The sequence below is a fragment of the Tachyglossus aculeatus genome, chromosome 1 (assembly GCF_015852505.1).
Source record: "Tachyglossus aculeatus isolate mTacAcu1 chromosome 1, mTacAcu1.pri, whole genome shotgun sequence".
Classification (NCBI taxonomy): domain Eukaryota; kingdom Metazoa; phylum Chordata; class Mammalia; order Monotremata; family Tachyglossidae; genus Tachyglossus; species Tachyglossus aculeatus.
In genome coordinates, this window is record NC_052066.1 from 28,601,298 (window position 1) to 28,621,478 (window position 20,181).

Genomic DNA, 20,181 nt, shown 5'->3' on the forward strand with positions numbered 1-20,181 from the left:
TAGTCATCCCGACCCCCAGTCCTGTGCTCTTTCATCTAGGCCAGATGTCTTCTCCAAAGTGATGGAAAAGGATGAAACCATGCTGGAACCATTTGTTCCTTCCAGAATTGAGCTGAATGTGGCTTAGTACCTTTTCTCCTTCTGGTGGTTGCTAACAGATGGTTTGCCTACTTCTTCTAGCTTCTTCCCAGGGTCTGACGTTCATCTAATGAGTTTGGAAATATCAGGATCTCCCCTTCGGAAAGAGAAAGCGTTTGCTCTTTTCTCGACATCGAGGACTTCTCCCGTCTCCCACACATTCTCAGAAATGATGGCTGAAAGCTTTCAGTATCATTCTCCCTGTCGTTCATTCATTCAGTTGTACTTACTGAGCGCTTACTGTGTGCCAAGGACTGCACTGAGTGCTTGGGGGAGTACAATATGGCAACAAATGGACAAATTCCCCTCCCACAGTGAGCTCACAGTCCTTACACACTTTCAAATTCATGTCCTCTCTCAAACTGTGAACTCCATGTGGGACAGAAAGTGTTTCTAAACTGAATATCTTGTTTCTACCTCAGTGCTTAGTACAATGCTTGCCATGTGGTAAGCACTTAACAAATACAACAATAATAATAATGATAATCCTGTACCTACTCCAGTGCTTAACAGTATCCATACCTACATATGGTAGGTATATGGTAAGCACTTAACAAATATGATAATAGTAATCTTGTATCTACTCCAGTGCTTAACACAGTGCTTGACACATAGCGCTGAAAAAAACCTCATCTGTAAAATGGGGATAAGAGCGTAAGCCCCATGTGGTACAGGGACTGTTCCCAACCTGATTAACTTGTATCTACCCCAGTGCTTAGAACAGTGCTTGGCCCAACATAGATGCTTAACAAGTACCATTGTTATTATTATTATTATTATTCAATTCCACAGTTATCTATTATTATTATTAATACCATTAATACTAATGTCCCTGGCTTCTGCTCAGTCAAGTAAATCCAGTATTTCAATAATAGTAATTTTGGTATTTATTAAGTGCTGACTGTGCTAAGTGCTAGGGTAGATGTAGGTTATCAGATCAGGTACTAAGCGCCTGGGAAGTACTCCCCATCCCCCCAGCCTTACCTCCTTCCCCTCCCCACAGCACCTGTATATATGTATATATGTTTGTATGTATTTATTACTCTATTTATTTATTTTATTTCTACATATTTATTCTATTTATTTTATTTTGTTAATATGTTTTGTTTTGTTGTCTGTCTCCCCCTTCTAGACTGTGAGCCCGCTGTTGGGTAGGGACCGTCTCTATATGTTGCCAACTTGTACTTCCCAAGCGCTTAGTACAGTGCTCTGCACACAGTAAGTGCTCAATAAATATGATTGAATGAATGAAAGAGCCCGGGCTTTGGAGTCAGAGGTCATGGGTTCAAATCCCGGCTCCACCACTTGTCAGCTGTGTGACTTTGGGCAAGTCACTTCACTTCTCTGGGCCTCAGTTACCTCATCTGGAAAATGGGGATTAAGACTGTGAGCTCCCCGTGGGACAGCCTGATCACCTTGTAACCTCCCCAGCGCTTAGAACAGTGCTTTGCACATAGTAAGCGCTTAATAAATTATTTTTCTTCTTAAGCACTTAGTGCAGTGCTCTGCACACAGTAAGTGCTCAATAAATACGATTGAATGAATACAGTCCCTTTCCTCCATGGAGCTCAGTCTTATCCCCATTTTACAGTTGAGGAAACTGAAGCACAGAGAGGTTGAGTGACTTTGTCCCAGTCACACAGAAGGCCAGTGATAGAGTTGGGCCTAGAACCCAGGTCTCCTGCCTCGAGTCCCCGGCCCTACCCACAAGTCTGTGCTATTTAACCATTTCCTTTCTAATTGTTTGACTTTTCAACCCTCCAGCTCAATTACGATTCCACCTAGCTGTTTCTTGCACTCAAGTTTATGTTTGTTTGCTCACTTTTTCATAGTATTTGTTAGTGCTTACTATGTACCAGGGACTGTACTAAGCGCTGGGCTAGAGACAAACTAATCAGGTTGCACAGAGTCCATGTCCCATAGTGGGATTCACAATCTTATTCATTCATTCATTCAATCATATTTATTGAGCGCTTACTGTGTGCAGAGCACTGTACTAAGCGCTTGGGAAGTACAAGTCGCCAACATATAGAAACGGTCCCTACCCAACAATGGGCTCACAGTCTAAAAGGGGGAGATGGACAACAAAACAAAACATGTAGACAGGTGTCAAAATCGTCAGAACAAATAGATTAAAATCTTAATCTCCATTTTGCAGATGAAGTAACTGAGTCATAGAGAAGTTAAATGACTTGCCCAAGGTCATAGTCATTCATTCATTCAATCATAGTTATTGAGTGCTCACTGTGTGAAGAGCACTGTACTAACCACTTGGAAGAGTACAACAACAGACACATTCCCTGCCCACAGTGAGCTTACAGTCTAGATGTGGGGGAGACAGACAGCAATGCAAATAAATAAATTACAGATATGTACATGAGTGCTGTGGGGCGGGCGGGGCGGGGGGGAACAAAAAGAGGGAATCAGAGCAATGCAGTAGGGAAAGGGAGAAGAGGAAAGGGAAGCTTAGTCTGGAAAAGCCTCTTAAAGGAGCTGTGCCTTTAGGATTTGAAGCAGGGGAGAGAAATTGTCTTTCGGATTTGAGGAGGGAGGGCGTTCCAGACCAGAGGTAGACGAGATTGAGGCACAGTGAGAAGGTTAGCACTAGAGGAGAAAAGTGTGCAGGCTGGGTTATAGGAGAGAAGTGAGGTGAGTTAGGAGGGGGCAAGGTGGTGGAGTATTTTAAAGCCAATGGTGAGGAGTTTTTGTTTTATTATATGAATGTGGATGGGCAACCACTGGAGTTCCTTGTAGAGCGGGATGACATGTCCTGAATGTTTTTGTAGAAAAATGATCCGGGCAGCAGAGTGAAGTAGGGACTGGAGTGGGGAAAGGCCCGTTGTTGGGTAGGGACCATCTTTATATGTTGCCAACTTGTACTTCCCCAGCACTTAGTACAGTGCTCTGCCCACAGTATGTGCTCAATAAATACAATTCAGTGAATGAGTTCAGCAAAGAGGCTGGTGCAGTAATTCTGGAGGGATAGGATGAATGATTGTATTAATGTGGTAACAGTTTAGATGGAGAGGAAAGGGTGGATTTTAGCAATGCTGCTAAAGTGGGACTAACAGGTTTTAGTGATGGATTGAATATGTGGGCTAAATGAGATAGAGGAGTCAAAGATAATGCCAAGTTTACAGGATTGAAAAACAGGAAGGATGGTGGTGCCATCTACAGTGATGGGAAAGTCAGGGGGAGGACAGGATTTGGGTGGGAAGATAAGGAATTCTGCTTTAAACATATTAAGCTTGAGGTGACAGGAGGACATCCAAGCAGAGAGGAATTTGAGACAGTGGGTGTAGACAACTCCCTCAGGGATTTTGGACAGGAATGGTAGGAGGGAGATGGGGTGATAACCGGAGGGAGCTGTATGGTCATGGGAGGACTGACATCAGACAAGCAGCGGAGCTGGTATTGGAACCCAGGTCCTTCTGCCTCTGTGGCCCGTGCTCTTTCCACTAGGCCATGCTGCTCCTCCTTTGGTTTTGCTTTTTTCGTAAAGACAGAAGTGAAAAACACAACCCTGACATTTTTTATCAGCTTTCCTTCCTGGCCGTCGGTAGGGTGGGAATGCCTTCCTTGGTTTTCCTCTTTTATTTAATAAACTGAAAGAATGTCTTTTGTTATCTTCTCTGCTTCATGCCAATTTTATCTTCTTATCTCTTCTCTTGCTTTTTCCTTTCTAATTTTATCCCTAGACATTTTTCCATTTCCTTGTACTTCTCTTTTGTGCTCTGCCTAATTTCCACCGCTTCCCATCCGTCCTTCAATCTCGGGAAACTTTTGGCTTCATCAAAACTTGGCACCTTGTTACCTTTCCCTTATACACTAAAATCATTTGTTCCAGAGCCTGCAGTTCTGTCTTTTCGGAAAACAGTTTTCTTAGACCCCTTTGCCTTTCCGATTTCCTTTCAATTAATCTATTGTTTTTACTGAGCACCTACTATGTGCAAAACTCTATGCTAAGTGCTGGAGAAAAATCTCAAGAAAGAGCCTAGTCCCTGATCTCAAGGAGCTCACAATTCACAGTAGTCATTATGGAAGTACCCCATTACAGTGGCCAATTCTTTTTCTAAAGTTAATTTACCTTACTGATTTCTCTCTTCCCTACTCTGAAGGGGAAGGCAGTGGGGCTTAATGGCTAGAAGCTGGCCTGGGAATCAGAAGGACCTGGGTTTTAATCCTGGCTCTGCAACTCGACTGTTGTGTGACCTTGGGCCAGTCAATTCACTATTCTTTGCCTTAGTTACTTCCTCTGTAAAATGAGGATTAAGGCTGTGAACCCCACGGAACCCCACGTGGGACATAGACTGTGTCCAACCTGATTAGCCTTTATCTACCCCAATGCTTAGTACAGTACCTGGCACAGAATAAGTGCCAAACATATGCCATTTTTTTTAAAAAGAAGCATCACATCAAAGAGTGCATCAACCCTAGCCAATTTCTCTACTTTCCAAACTAGGAATTCAATTCAAAAATCAGTTTTCTGCTCTGTGCTATGTTAAGATGCTTGTCAAGGAGGGAGCTGCTTAGCTTAAGTTCTCTGCAAATCCATCTGAGACCTGCCCTGTGTCCACCATAAGTTTTCAATAAATACCACTGATTGATTGATTGATAGGTGAGTACAAAAGGTCTTGGCCACCTGGTTCTTGTTTGATACTGGGCTTCTTCTGCCAACTCTACTTAGTCTAAGCAGGTGCTTAGAGATCCTGTCCAGGTCCTGTTGCTTTTCTACATTTCCCAAACATTTAATCAATTTTCCTCTCAAACCTACCTCTTTCAGCTTCCCTATCACTCTCTTTCCAGCTTGAGTCCTTCCCTAACTAGGCGAGTCCTTCCCTAACTAGGCCCTCATTTCCTCTACTCCCTCTTCCTTCACCTATGCACTTAGATCTGTCCCCTTTAAACACTTTCACCTCACCGAACTAATGTACCTACCCATAATTTATTTATATTAATGTCTGTCTTCCCCACTAGTCTCTAAACTAAAGTGCAGGGAACATGTTTACCAACTCTGTTATAATAATAATAATAATAATAATAGCATTTATTAAGTGCTTACTATGTGCAAAGCACTGTTCTAAGCTCTGGGGAGGTTACAAGGTGATCAGGTTGTCCCACGGGGGGCTCACAGTCTTAATCCCCATTTTACAGATGAGGTAACTGAGGCACAAAGAAGTTAAGTGACTTGCCCAAAGTCACACAGCTGACAAGCGGAGGAGTTGGGTTATACTGAGAAGCATCTTGGCCTAGTGAAAAGATCCCGGGCTTGGGAGCCAGGGAACCTAGGTTCTAATCTCAGCTCCTCCACTTCCATGTTGGGTGACCTTGGGGAAGTCACTTAACCTCTCTGTGCCTCATCTGCAAAATGGAGATTCAATCCCTATTCTCCCTCTTAGACTGTGAGCTCCATTATGTGACCTGATTATTATTATTATTATAGAATAATGGTATTTGTTAAGCACTTACTCTGTGCCAAGCACTGGGGTAAATACAAGTTAATGAGGTTATACATTGTCCCTGGCCCACAAAGGGCTCATACTCTTATCCCCAGTTTACAGATGAGATCATTGAGGCATAGAGAAGTTGAGTGACTTCCCCAAGGTCACACAACAGACCTTGTGATAGAAGCGGAATTAGAACCCAGGTCCTTCTAACTCCCAAGCCCTTCTTTTATCCACATGCCATGCTGCTCCTGCCCTTCTGTGGGTCTGTCCATCAGAGATTGAACCTCACCTCCTTAGGATTACTGGACCAAAGGGGTTATCTTGTACCTACCCAATGCTTAGTACAGTGTTTGGCACATAATAAGCATTTAACAAATACCCCGGGTATTATCATTACTCTTCCAAACATTTAAAACAGTGTTCTGCTCACAGTAAATGCTCACTAAATACTGTTAATTGATTGATTGGAGGGTCCTAGTGGCCCTGAACTTTGCAGAGAGGATCCAATTGGTGCTAAAAGGAGTGGGAAAAGTAGAGGCAGGTGTGAGACCCTTGGGTGGGCTGCTGACCCTGGAGAATGATGGCTTCATTTGGGTCTTCCTGCTGCAGATATTTGTGCTCTGCCACGGGCTCCTGCAGCTGTGCCAGCTCCTCTACAGCTCCTACTTCAAAAGCAGCCTCACCACCATTGAGAAGCGCTTTGGCCTCTCCAGCTTTTCCTCAGGCTTCATCTCCAGTTTGAATGAGGTAAGTGCCTGTCACGCCAACCAGCTGCTGGGGAGAAGAGAGGGAAAAGGGCAAAGGACCAAATAGATGGGAAGCCACAAGGGTTGGAGTTGGGGTAGGAGAGGGTGCTTCTCTTCCACGAGGCAGCTGTGTCTCTTTGCCAAAGTCCCTGGTCTATGTGAGATGGGGAGAAAGGGTAGGGCTACCTGGAAACCACTAGCGACTTTCCTCCGGTGGAAGTTGCCATTTGAGGTGGCGGAAGGGAGACCGATTCCACTTGGTGCCAATCTCTTACATCCTGTTGTGCTGAATCAGTTCCTGCTTCTCCTAGCCAGGTCCTCAAACTTTGCCCCTCCAGTGGCTACCAATCAATCTGCGCATCAGGCAGAAACTCCTCACCCTGGGCTTCAAGGCTCTCCATTACCTCGCCCCCTCCTACCTCCCCTCCCTTCTCTCCTTCTACAGCCCACCCCGCACCCTCCGCTCCTCTGCCGCTAATCTCCTCACCATGCCTCGCTCTTGTCTGTCCCGTCATCGACCCCCGGCCCACGTCATCCCCCGGGCCTGGAATGCCCTTCCTCTGCCCATCTGCCGAGTTAGCTCTATTCCTCCCTTCAAGGCCCTACTGAGAGCTCACCTCCTCCAGGAGGCCTTCCCAGACTGAGCCCCTTCCTTCCTCTCCCCCTCGTCCCCCCTCCATGCCCCATCTTACCTCCTTCCCTTCCCCACAGCACCTGTATATTTGTATATATGTTTGTATATATTTATTATTTTATTTATTTATTTATTTTACTTGTACATATCTATTCTATTCATTTTATTTTGTTAGTATGTTTGGTTTTGTTCTCTGTCTCCCCCTTTTAGACTGTGAACCCACTGTTGGGTAGGGACTGTCTCTATATGTTGCCAACTTGTACTTCCCAAGTGCTTAGTACAGTGCTCTGCACACAGTAAGCGCTCAATAAATACAATTGATTGATTGATTGCCCCTTCAGAGTGAGGGCAGGGCTCTGGAGAGATGCCTGGTGCTCCCTTTCCCAGCAATGGTCTTCTGCCTGGGTTCCCTTAGCTGCCCAGCCCAGAGTCTCCTCATAGTCTCCTTTCCCTGAGGTCTTCCAGACGGCCCCCTCCTCCCTTCACAGGAATTCAGTGGCTGGAGGAGGTAAAGTGGGAGATGAGTAGGGAGAAGGCTTGGGAGTCAGAATGGCCTGGGTTCTAATCCATATTTCACTCTGCTGTCTTGATCATTTTTCTATAAAAATGTTCAGGACATGTCACCCCGCTCCTCAAAAAACTCCAGTGGTTGCCCATCCACCTCCATAGCAAATAAAAACTCCTCACCATTGGTTTTAAAGCCTTCCATCACCTTGCCTCCTCCAACCTCACCTCTCTTCTCTCCTGCTACAACCCGCCCACACACCTTGCTCCTGTGGTGCTAACCTTCTCACTGGGCCTCCGTCTCACCTGGCTCTCCACCGATCCCTCCCTCACATCCTGCCTCTGGCCTGAAATGCTCTCCCTCCTCAAATCTGAAAATCACTCTCCCTACCTTCAAAGCCTTAATCATAATAATAATAATAATGGCATTTATTAAGTGCTTACTATGTGCAAAGCACTGTTCTAAGCACTGGGGAGGTTACAAGGTGATAAGGTTTTCCCACGGGGGGCTCACAATCTTCACCCCATTTTACAGATGAGGTAACTGAAGCACAGAGAAGTGAAGTGACTTGCCCAAAGTCACACATCTGACAATTGGCAGAGCCGGAATTTGAACCCATGACTTCTGACTCCAAAGCCCGTGCTCTTTCCACTGAGCCACGCTGCTTCTCTATATTAGAGATGTGCTTCATTGAAAGCACATCTCCTCCAAGAGGCCTTCCCAAACTAAGCCCCACTTTTCCTCATCTCCCACTCCATTCTGCATTGCCCTGACTTGCTCCCTTTGTTCCCCCCGACCCCAGCCCCTCAGCACTTATGTACATATCTGTAATTTTACTTATTTGCAATGTCTGTCTCCCCTCATCTAGACTAGAAGCTCGTTGTGGGTAGGGAATGTTGCTGTTTATTATTGTATTGTAATTTCCCAAGCACTTAGTATATAGCTCTGCATACGGTAAGCATTCAATAAATATGAATGAATCCTGGTCAGCTGCCTGACCTCAGGCAAGTCACTTAACTTCTCTGGGCCTACACTATTATGAGAGTAATAATAATTTACAGATCTGCGGCTCATCTGTAAAATGGGGATTAAAACTGTGAGCCCCTGTGGACTGTGTCCACTCTGATTGGCTTGTAGGCACCCAAGAACTTAGTACAGTGCCTAGCACATAATAAGTGCTTAAAATGCCACTAGAAAAAAGAGACAGCAAATGACAGGAAGAAGCAGACTATGGGGGTTCAAGTGCCAGTGGAAAGACAAGGGGTGGCCAGATTCCCAGAGCCCTGAGAATGCTACAGACTTGGGTCCCCATGGCTCATTGTGGGCAGGGAATGTTTGTTTACTGTTATAGTGTACTCTCCCAATCACATAATACTCCCAATCACTTAATACAGTCATTCAATTGTATTTATTGAGTGCTTACTGTGTGCAAAACACTGTATTAAGCACTGGGGAAGTCCTTTGCATACAGTAACTGCTCAATAAATAAGATTGAATGAATGAATAAAACTCTACAGAGGCTGGCTCTTTGGGGCCCAGACTCCAAAAAAGTGCTCCAGATTGGAGGCAGAAAAGCAACGTGATTTACTGGAAAGAGCCCGGGTTTGGGAGTCAGAGGACATGGGTTCTAATCCCTGCTGTGCCCCTTGTCTGTTGTGTGATTTTGGGCAAGCCACTTAACTTCTCTGCACCTCAGTTCTCTCATCTGTAAAATAGGGATTAGGGCTGTGAGCCCCACGTGGGACAACCTGATTACCTTGTACCTATCCCAGTGCTTGACACATAGTAAGTGCTTAACAAATACCATCATTATTATTATTGTTACTTGATCTCACCAGCTCACATCCTCTGGCCACCTGCCTCTCAAACCCAATCCCAAATGTCCCAGGCCCCCAGTTGAGGAAGAGAATGGATCACTCCTCGGGGGCTGCTCTGGGAAGGGAACAGTGAAACCTGCAATGTTCCCAGACCCTGGCTTAATGACCGGCTGCCCGGCCCTGCCTTCTCGGATAAAAGAGGGCCTGGCCATCCGGCCATCCCTCATGATCACAGATCTGAGTCAGAACCTCCTGGAAGACACCCTGGGTCCCCTTACCACCCCCATAAAGTTCCAGTCACTAGTGACTGCGCTAGATTCCCGGCTCTGCCACACACACCACTGTGGTTCAGCATCTGACTATGCCTTTTTTTTTCTTTCTTTTTGTTGTGGTTATTTATTAAGTTCTTACTATGTGCAGGGCACTGTACAAAGCTAATCAGATTGGACACAGTCCCTGTTCCATATGGGGCTCGCAGTCTTAATCCCCATTTCACAGATGAGGGAACCGAGGCACAGAGAAGTGAAGCGACTTGCTCAAGGTCATCCAACAGAGAAGTGGCAGAGCCAGGATTAGAACCCAGTTCCTTCTCTATCAGTGACAGGTCTGGGAGTCAGAAGATCGTGGGTCTAGTTATGCCTCTGCCACTTAGCTGTGTGGCCTTGGGCATGTTTCTTCACTTCTCTATGCCTCAATTACCTCATCTGTAAAATGGGATTAAGACTGTGAGTCCCATGTGGGACATGGACTGCATCCAACCCAATTTGCTTGTACTCATCCCAGTGCTTATTACAGTTCCCTTCCCTCTCCATCCAAACCGCTACCCTGCTCATTCAAGCTCTCATCCTATCCCGTCTGGATTACTATATCAGCCTCCTCTCTGATCTCCCATCCTCCTGTCTCTCCCCTCTTCAATCCATACTTCACGCCACTGCCCGGATTGTCTTTGTCCAGAAACGCTCTGGGCATGTTACTCCCCTCCTCAAAAATCTCCAGTGGCTACCAATCAACCTACACATCAGGCAGAAATTCCTCACCCTGGGCTTCAAGGCTGTCCATCCCCTCACCCCCTCCTACCTCACCTCCCTTCTCTCCTTCTACAGTCCAGCCCGCACCCTCCGCTCCTCTGCCGCTAATCTCCTCACCGTGCCTCGTTCTCGCCTGTCCCTCCATCGACCCCTGGCCCACGTTCTCCCCCGGGCCTGGAATGCCCTCCCTCCGCACATCTGCCAAGCTAGCTCTCTTCCTCCCTTTAAGGCCCTATTGAGAGCTCACCTCCTCCAGGAGGCCTTCCCAGACTGAGCCCCCTCTTTCTTCTCCCCCTCCTCCCCCTCCCCCCACCTTACCTCCTTCCCCTCCCTACAGCACCTGTATATATGTATGTATGTATGTTTGTATGTATTTATTACTCTATTGATTTATTTATTTTATTTGTACATATTTATTCTATTTATTTCATTTTGTTGTTTTGTTTTGTTCTCTGTATCCCCCTTCTAGACTGTGAGCCCACTGTTGGGTAGGGACTGTCTCTATTTATTGCCAACTTGTACTTCCCAAGCGCTTAGTACAGTGCTCTGCACACAGTAAGTGCTCAATAAATACGATTGAATGAATGAATGAATGCTTCCCTGTTTTATGTCTGCTTCCAGGTTGCCTGCACTCAATGGTGTCAGTGTCTCAGGGACTTGCTGCCGCTCTTTAGGTGATTTGAAGACTTAACTGGGTTTTTCTTATTTTTTTTATTTGAGTCCTACTCCGAACCCCAACCAATCTGCCCGCACCCTGAGTTAATAATAATCTGATGGTATTTTGTAAGTACAAGCACATACTGTGTGCCAAGCTCTGAGGTATATATACAAGATAATTACGTTGGATGAAGAGTGAAGTGACTTGCCCAAAGTCATGCAGCAGACAAGGGGTGAAGCTGGGGTGAGAATCCAGGTCCTCTGATTTCCAGAAGTGTGTGGGCTGGGTTGTTGTGAGGTTTTGTAGGAGGGAGAACTGACTGAGTGCTATAAAGCCAATGGTGAAGAGCAGCATGTACCACATAACAACTGCATTAGCCTCCTGGTCAATCTCCCTGCCTCCAATCTCTTCCCTCTCCAGTCCATCCTTCACTCCACTGCCTGGATGTAAACTGCTTGTGGCAGGGAATGTGTCTCCCAACCCTCTTGTTTTGTGCACTCCCAAGCATTTAATAAGGTGCTCAATTAATACCACTGATTGATTTTTTTTTTCTCCCCACTTTATATCCCCCCAACTGCCACTTCAGCCCTAAACACTTCTGCCACCTGCATGAACGTACCTTCTCCAATCAATTACTTCCTCCATGTGTCATTTATTTGTCTGTCTCCCCAGCTGGGCTTAAGGGCTTCCAGGGCCAGGCTCATTTTTTCTAGCACTTTTGAACTCTCCCAAGTCCTCAGTACAGTGCTCTGCACACACTCATGGATGATTCATTCATTCATTCAATTGTATTTATTGAGCGCTTACTGTGTGCAGAGCACTGTACTGAGCGCTTGGGAAGTACAAGTTGGTTAATCAACTGGGAAGGGCAAGGGATAATTTGTGACTCTATATGTCTTCAAGCTTGTTTTAAATACCTCCAATGCTCAGTGCATAGGGGAGATTCCAGGAGAAAACCCCCTTAAAGCGTCGGCTGGCTGAAGACTGTGAGCCCGTTGCTGGGCAGGGATTGTCTCTTTGTTGCTGAATTGTCCTTTCCAAGAGCTTAGTACAGTGCTCTGCACACAGTAGAACAAAAGGCTAGAGATTTATTCTTCGCTCCTCTGCTGATGCACAAGAAGTCTCAAAGCAAGATGCCTAACCTCCCAGGGCCTTAGTTTCCCCAGTTGGGAAGGGTGAGGTCATAGCAGTGAAGCATTCTAAGCTTACACCTTGAATAGGACAGTAAGATTCCTGTGGGTGGGGAACCCGTCTGTTAATTTTGTTGTGTTGTCATTTTCCAAGTGCTTAGTATGGTGCTCTGCCCACAGTAAGCACTCAGTAAATACCACTGATCGAATGCGAGAGCTTTTGCTTGGGGGTCATGGGTTCTAATCCTGACTCCGCCATTTGTCTGCTGTGTGATCTTGAGCTAGTCACTTAACTTCTCTGGGCCTCATTTACCTCATCTGTAAAAAGGGGATTGAGAATGTGAGCCCATGCAGGACCGGGACTGTGTCCAACTTGATTACCTTGCATCTATCCCAATGTTTAGAATAGTGCTTGGCACATAGTAAGCACTTAACAGATGCCATAATTATTATCATTTATCATTATTAAAGTACTTACTATATGTTCTAGGTGCTTCTTCTTAGATGTCATCGAGTCATTTCTGGTTCATAGTGACTCTGGTTCCTTTTCCCTAGCGTTTCCTTGGTAAAGAGTACAGAAGAGGCTTACCATTGACTTCTTCTGTGTAGTAAAAACTTTTAATTCTCTACCTTGTCTTTGCTCAACATTTTGATCACTTGATCAACTGCTCTTGACTCTTTCCTGTGCCACGGCTGCCCAGCACATTTGAATCAACTTTCTGAAGCTTCGACTCAGACCTTTCCATTATCAGTAACACTGAGGCGAGAATATCTCTTAGTGGCATAACTCTAAGCTTCATTAGCATACACAAACTCTCCTGCTGTAGTAAGGTATTGATTCATAGGAGTTCTAAATGCTAAGTATAAGTTAATCAGTTTGGTTACAGTCCCTGTCCTGCAAGGGGCTCAACAATTTAAGAACAGGTAGTGAATCCCCATTTTGTGAGAGGAGGGAAGTGAAGTGACTTGCCCAATGTCATGTACCAGGCAACTGGCAAAGTTGGGATTAGAACCCACAGCTCCCATGGCCCACCAGTCCGATGATGATGATGATGATGATGATGATGACGACGACGATGGCATTTGTTAAGCACTTACTATGTGCCAAGCACTGTTCTGCCTTCAGAACATATCCATCTGGATGTCTGCCTGACATCTAAAACTCAATATGTCCAAGACTGAACTCCTTATCTTCCCTCCCAAACCCTGTCCTCTTCCTGACTTTCCTGTCACTGTAGATGGAACTACCATCCTTCCCTTCTCACAAGCCTGCAAACTTGGTGTCATCCTCGACTCCGCTCTCTCATTCACCCCGCACATCCAATCTGTCACCAAAACCTGCCAGTCTCACCTCCACAACATCACCAAGATCCGCCCTTTCCTCTCCATTCAAACTGCTACCTTGCTGGTTTAAGCTCTCATCCTATCCCAACTGGATTACTGCATCAGCCTCTTTTCTGGTCTCCCGTCCTTCTGTCTTTCCCCGCTTCAGTTTATATTTCACTCTGCTGCCCGGATTATCTTTGTACAGAAACTCTCTGGGCATGTCACTCCCCTCCTCAAAAATCTCCAGTGGCTGCTTGTCAGCCTACGAATCAAGCAAAAACTCCTCACTCTTGGCTTCAAGGCTGTCCATCCCCTCACCCCCTCCTACCTCACCTCCCTTCTCGCCTTCTCCAGCCCAGGCAGCACCCTCCACTCCTCTGCCACTGCTAACCTCCTCACTGGGCCTCATTCTCACCCATCCAGCCATCGACCCCTGGCCCACGTCCTTCCCCTGGCCTGGAATGCCCTCTCCACACATCCGCCAAACTAGCTCTCTTCCTCCCTTCAAAGCCCTTCTGAGAGCTCACCTCCTCTGGGAGGCCTTCCCAGACTGAGCCCCTTTTTTCCTCTCCTCCTCCCCAACCCCTCCCCCCGGCCCTACCTCCTTGCCCTCCCCACAGCACCTGTATATATGTTTGTACAGATTTATTACTCTATTTATTTAACTTGTACATACTTACTATTCTATTTATTTTGTTAAGGATGTGCATATAGCTTTAATTCTATTTGTTCTGATGACTTTGACACCTGTCTACATGTTTTGTTGTTTGTCTCCCCCTTCTAGACTGTGAGCCCGTTGTTGGATAGGGACCGTCTCTATATGTTGCCGACTTGTACTTCCCAAGCACTTAGTACAGTGCTCTGCACAAAGTAAGGGATCAATAAATATGAATGAATGAATAAATGAATGAACAATGGGCTCCCCCTACTACCTCTGTCAGCTGCTGCTGCTGTTATTGCATAGCAAGGACTAGAGAACATTTGGTTCTATTCAAGCTGGAGCCCGCAGTCTAGGTTATATAACAGAAAGAACTTCCTGAAAGTTGAGGCTATTAAACACTGGAAAGGGACCCAAGAGAGCTTGTGAGATTTCTTTCTAGGAAACAGCTTGCTTATAGGGCGGAATCCTCTCTGGCTGGGCTAGGCCACGAAGAGAGTTGAATGAAGGCAAGATGCTTCAGATGACAAGAGTAGCCTTTTCCTCCTCAAGCCACTGGACTCTTTTTTTTTTTTTAACAGTAATTGTTAAGTGCTTACTCTGAGCCAGGCTCTGTACTAAGCACTGGGGTACATACAAGCTAATCAGGTTGGACATAGTCCTTGTCCCACATAGGGCTCATAAACTTAATCTCCATTTTACAGGTGAGGTAAGTGAGGCACAGAGAATTATAATATTAATTCTGGTTTTTGTTTAGTGCTTACTATGTGTCAGACATAGTACAAGTAAATTGGGTTGGACACAGTCCCTATCCTACATGGGGCTCACAGTCACGATCCTCATTCTACAGATGAGGTACCTGAGGCACAGGGAAATGAAGTGACATGCCCAAGGTCACTCAGCAGATGAGTGGCAGAGCAGGGATTTCAGCTGAGGCCCGTGCTCTAACCACCAGGCCATGCTGTTTCAGGATTTCAGGTGAAGGGAGAAGTGTATTCTGCCCATTGGCCCCAGCCTTGTTCTCTGCATGAACCTGTCTACATGTTTTGTCCACCCATCTACATGTTTCGTTTTGATGTCTGTCTCCTCCTTCTAGACTGTGAGCCCGTTGTTGGGTAGGGACCGTCTCCATATGTTGCCGACTTGTACTTCCCAAGTGCTTAGTACAGTGCTCTGCACACAGTAAGCGCTCAATAAATATGATTGATTGAAGGAATTAACCTGGAGCCATGTGAGGAAAGGGCCCAGCTTTCCTGCCTGGCTGGGGGGAATAGGGTTAAGGTTAATCCACTCATTTCACTTGGCTCATCGGGTCAGTCAGCCATATTTATTGAGCACTTGCTTTGTGCAGAGCACTGTACTGAACACTTGGGAGAGTACAATATGACAATCAACAGACGTATCGCCTGTCCACAACAATCCCTTTCTGTTGGTCACATGAGTTTGCCCTCCCCAGCTTGGGGGTTGGGGGTAACAGAGTGAGGAGGGGGAGTGACCCTGGGCTAGTGGTAGCCACTAGGCTGTAAAGCACATCATTTCCATTACAAAACAACGCTAATTGCTTGGGTAAACATATTTCTTTGGTCAGAAAACTAAATCCCTGGTCAGGAGGAGTTCTTCACACTCCCGGTACAAGAGTTTTCAGGGCAAGTGAGACAATGATATAGCAGATCCTAGAACTTGGGGATTACCAGTCAGAGGTCATCAAGTCCAGCCTCTTGCCTCCAGGCTGGATTACATTGTAACCATTCCAGATTGATAGTTGGTCTAGCCTAATTTAAAAGTCTCTGTTGGGATCTATTTGAGCTAGAAGAAGAGCTTCCTAAAAGGAAGGACTGTTAACTAACAACTAGGAGAAGTGTTAGAACCCCTATTCTTGATCTAAGACGTCAGATTACCTTCCAACTGAACGGTTGCTAGGGGGTTCTCCATCTGGGAGATGGTAAAATGGAGGCTGGGACTTGAACCTGTGTTGGAAGAGACTCAGCCACAGATTGTCAGACCTAAATCAATCGATTAATGGCATTTATTGAGTGTTCACTATGTGTAGAGCACTGTACTGTGTTTGGGAAAGTATGGTCCAACAGAGTCTGTAGACACTATTATTATTATTATTATTATTATTATTATTATTATTATTATTATTATTATGTTCCCTGCCCACAGAGAGCTACAAGTTTTGAGGGAGAGGCAGACATTAATATAAATAAATTAGGGATATCAATTGTATTTATCGAGCACTTACTATGTGCAGAACACTCTATTAAATGCTTGGGAGAGTATAGTACAACAGAGTAGTACAGTAGGTATACAAGTGCTTTGGGGTGAGGGCGTGGTGAACAACAAGTGCCCAAAGGGTACAGTTCCAAGTGCAGTTTTCTACAGAAACAGTTTCAGGGACCTCATAAACTTCCATTGAACTTTTTTCCACATCCAATATTGACAGTTCAGGACACCCTATCTAAGCATATCTATTTCCCCCATGTTGAAGTTTGGGCTCTAATTTTTTCCTCATTCTAGTCTTTCTAGAGTGGAGAACTTCTTCATGGCCCTTGCTAGGGAAACCCTGGGCAGATTTAAAGATGATCGTTTAAAGTATCCCTTCAGCCTTTTCTAACTTGCCTAATGGAGAGAGCCCAGGACTGGAAGGTTGGGACAGGACTGGAAGGTTGGGACTCTGGGGTTGGAGAACTACCTCTGCCACTGACCCACTCTCCTCTCTGTAATGTATTTTAACATCGGTCTCCCCCTCCTAGACTGTAACTGGACCATTTTAATATGAGTCTGCTTTTAACTTCTGCCCTCGCACACCTCTTGACTTCACTGGGTTTTCATTCTCATCTATTGTTGTATGGTTCTCTCCCAAGCGCTTAGTAGAGTGCTCTGCACACAGTAAACCCCCAAGAAATACAATTGAATGAATGGAATTCAATCAAACAATGGTATTTATTGAGCGCTTACTCTCCTTATGCCCTTGAGCATGCACTTTTCATTTCACCCTCCATTTATTAATCTATTTCACATGTTAGAGTGTTTACTCCTTGTGGGCAGGGAATGTGTCATTTCATTATTCTGTACTTCCTAAATGCTTAGTAAAGTGCATCGCACCAAGTGGACAATCAAAAAGCATGCTACAACTTCTACTGCTTGGATTTGCAAGCTTTGGACATTTGGTATTCACTCCTGGACCCCATCAGCCCCATCAGTTATGTGCATAACTGTAATTTACTTATATTGGTGTCTGTCTCCCCATCTAGACTTTAAGGGTACTGTGGGCAGGGAATGTGTCTACCAATTCTGTTGTACTCATGGCATGGCTAGAGCATGGGCTTGGGAGTCAGAAGGTCATGGGTTCTAATCCCAGCTCTGCCAGTTGTCTGCTGTGTGACCTTGGGCAAGTCACTTCACTTCTCTGCACCTCAGTTACCTCATCTGTAAAATGGGGATTGAGATAGTGAGTCCCTCGTGGGACAGGGACCGTGTCCAATCTGACCTGCTTGTATCCGTCCCAGTGCTTATTTCAGTGCTTGGCACTAGTTAAGCACTTAATACTGTTATTATTATTATTACTCAAGTGCTTAGTACAGTGCTCTCTGCACAGGAAACACTCAAATTACATTACTTGATTGATTATTACTACTGTTAGTACTACTACTAATAATAATAATAATGGTATTTGTTAAGTGTTTGTGCTATGTGCCAGGCACTGTACTGAGCACTGGGGTGGATACAAGAAAGTCGAGTTGGACACAGTCCCTGTCCCACATGGGGCTCACATTCGCATGTCCATTTTACAGATGAGGTAACTGAGGCCCAGAGAAGTGAAGTGACTTGCCCCAGGTCACCCAGCAGACAAGTGGCAGAGAGGGGATTAGAACCCATGACCTTCGACTCCCAGGGTCATGCTCTATCTATTATTCCATGCTACTTCTTTCTATCTCTGGAAGCTCCTCTTTGGTCTTTTTCACTCACTCCTCTTCTGCCTCCCACCTCCTAACTGTGGGGGTCCCTCAAGTTTCAGTTCTGGGTCCCCTTCTAGTCTCCATCTACACCCACTCCCTTGGAGAATGCATCTGCTCCCATGGCTTCAACTAACTCCTTTACCCCGATGATTTGTAAACATAATCTCTAGACCCTATCACTCTCCTGTGAGTTCTTACATTTTCTCCTGCCTTCAGGACATCTCTACATGGATGTTCTGCTGACACCTCAAACTCAGCATCCAAAACTTAACTTTTCATCTTCCCTCCGAAACTCTCACTTCCACCCGTCTTTCCCATCACTTGACAAAACCACCAAGCTTCCTATTTTACAAGCCCTCAACCTTGGTATGATACTTGACTCATCTTTCTCCTTGCACCTGGCTTGGAAGTCCCTCCCTCCCCACATCTGACAGCACACCCTTCTCTCCACATGCAAATCCCTCCTGTTTTGCTATTATTAGTAGTAATTGTGTGTATTGAGTGCTTACTGAGTGCAGAGCACTGTACTATGCACTTGGGAGAGTAATAACGATGATGTCATTTATTAAGTGCTTACTATTCATTCATTCAATCGCATTTATTGAGCGCTTACTGTGTGTAGAGCACTGTACTAAGCACTTGGGAAGTACAAGTTGGCAACATATAAAGAACGGTCCCTACCCAACAATGGGCTCACAGTCTAGAAGGGGGAGACAGAGAATAAAACATATTAACAAAATAAAGTAAATAGAATAAATATGTACAAATAAAATGAATAGAGTAATAAATACATACAAACATATACAGGTCTACTAGGAGTCTACTGGGGTCTACTAGGAGTCTACTGGGGTCTACTAGGAGTCTACTGGGGTCTACTAGGTGCAAAGCACTGTTCTAAGCATGGGGGAGGTGATCAGGTTGTCCCACGGGGGACTCAAAGTCTTAATGCCCATTTTACAGTTGCGGTAACTGAGGCACAGAGAAGTGAAGTGACTTGCCCAAAGTCACACAGCCGAAAATTGGTGGAGCCGGGGTTTGAACCCATGACCTCTAACTCCAAAGCCCGTGCTCTTTCCACTGAGCTGCTACAATATAACATCAAACACATTTCCTGTCCATAAAAAGCTCACAGGCTAGAGGGGGAGACAGACATTGATATAGATAAATAAATAAATTAGATATATACATATCTGCCGTGGGGAAGGGAGAGAGGATGAATGAAGGAGCAAGTAAGAGCGGCACAGAAGGGAGTGGGAGGACAGGAGAGGACGGCTCAGTCAGAGAAGGCCACCTTCACCACATTGCTAAAAATTCACCCTTTCCTCTCCATCCAAACTGCTACCACGTTAATACAGTCACTCATCCTATCCCGCCTGGGTTACTGCATCAGCCTCTATGTTGACTTCCCGGCTTCCTGCCTCTTACCCTTAGGCTTCACTCTGCTGCCCGGATCATTTTTTCTACAAAAACATTCAGGACATGTCACCCTGCCCCTCAAGAAACTCCAGTGGGTTGCCCATCCACATCCATATAATAAAACAAAAGCTCCTCACCACTGGCTTTAAAGCAGTCAATCAATCAATCAATCATATTTATTGGGCGCTTACTGTGTGCAGAGCACTGTACTAAGCGCTTGGGAAGTACAAGTTGGCAACATATAGAGACAGTCCCTACCCAACAGTGGACTCACAGTCTAAAAGGGGGAGACAGAGAACAAAACCAAACATACTAATAAAATAAATAGAATAGATATGCACAAATAAAATAGATAAACAACTAGAGTAATATGTACAAACATATATACATATATACAGGTGCTGTGGGGAAGGGAAGGAGGTAAGATGGGGAGGATGGAGAAGGGGATGAGGAGGAGAGGAAGAAAGGGGCTCAGCCTGGGAAGGCCTCCTGGAGGAGGTGAGCTCTACTCTCCTTCTACAACCCAGCCAGCACACTTCTCTCCTCTAGTGTTAATCTTCTCACTGTGCCTCCATCGACCCTGTCTCATCACCGACTCCTACCCCATAGAGAAGCAGCGTGGCTCAGTGGAAAAGAGCCCGGGCTTTGGAGTCAGAGGTCATGGGTTCAAATCCCGGCTCCGCCGACTGTCAGCTGTGTGACTTTGGGCAAGTCAC

The 20,181-nt window shown here is 45.5% G+C and overlaps 1 protein-coding gene across 1 annotated transcript in view; it reads left to right on the forward strand.

Annotated features, from left to right (window-relative positions):
• SLCO2A1 (solute carrier organic anion transporter family member 2A1) overlaps nt 1-20,181 on the forward strand; it is a 190,476-nt gene that overhangs the window by 91,490 nt on the left and 78,805 nt on the right. Inside the window, exon 2 of the mRNA XM_038746057.1 lies at nt 6,195-6,332. Within this exon, the coding sequence (XP_038601985.1) occupies nt 6,195-6,332 (138 nt within the window). The remainder of the gene's footprint in view (nt 1-6,194; nt 6,333-20,181) is intronic.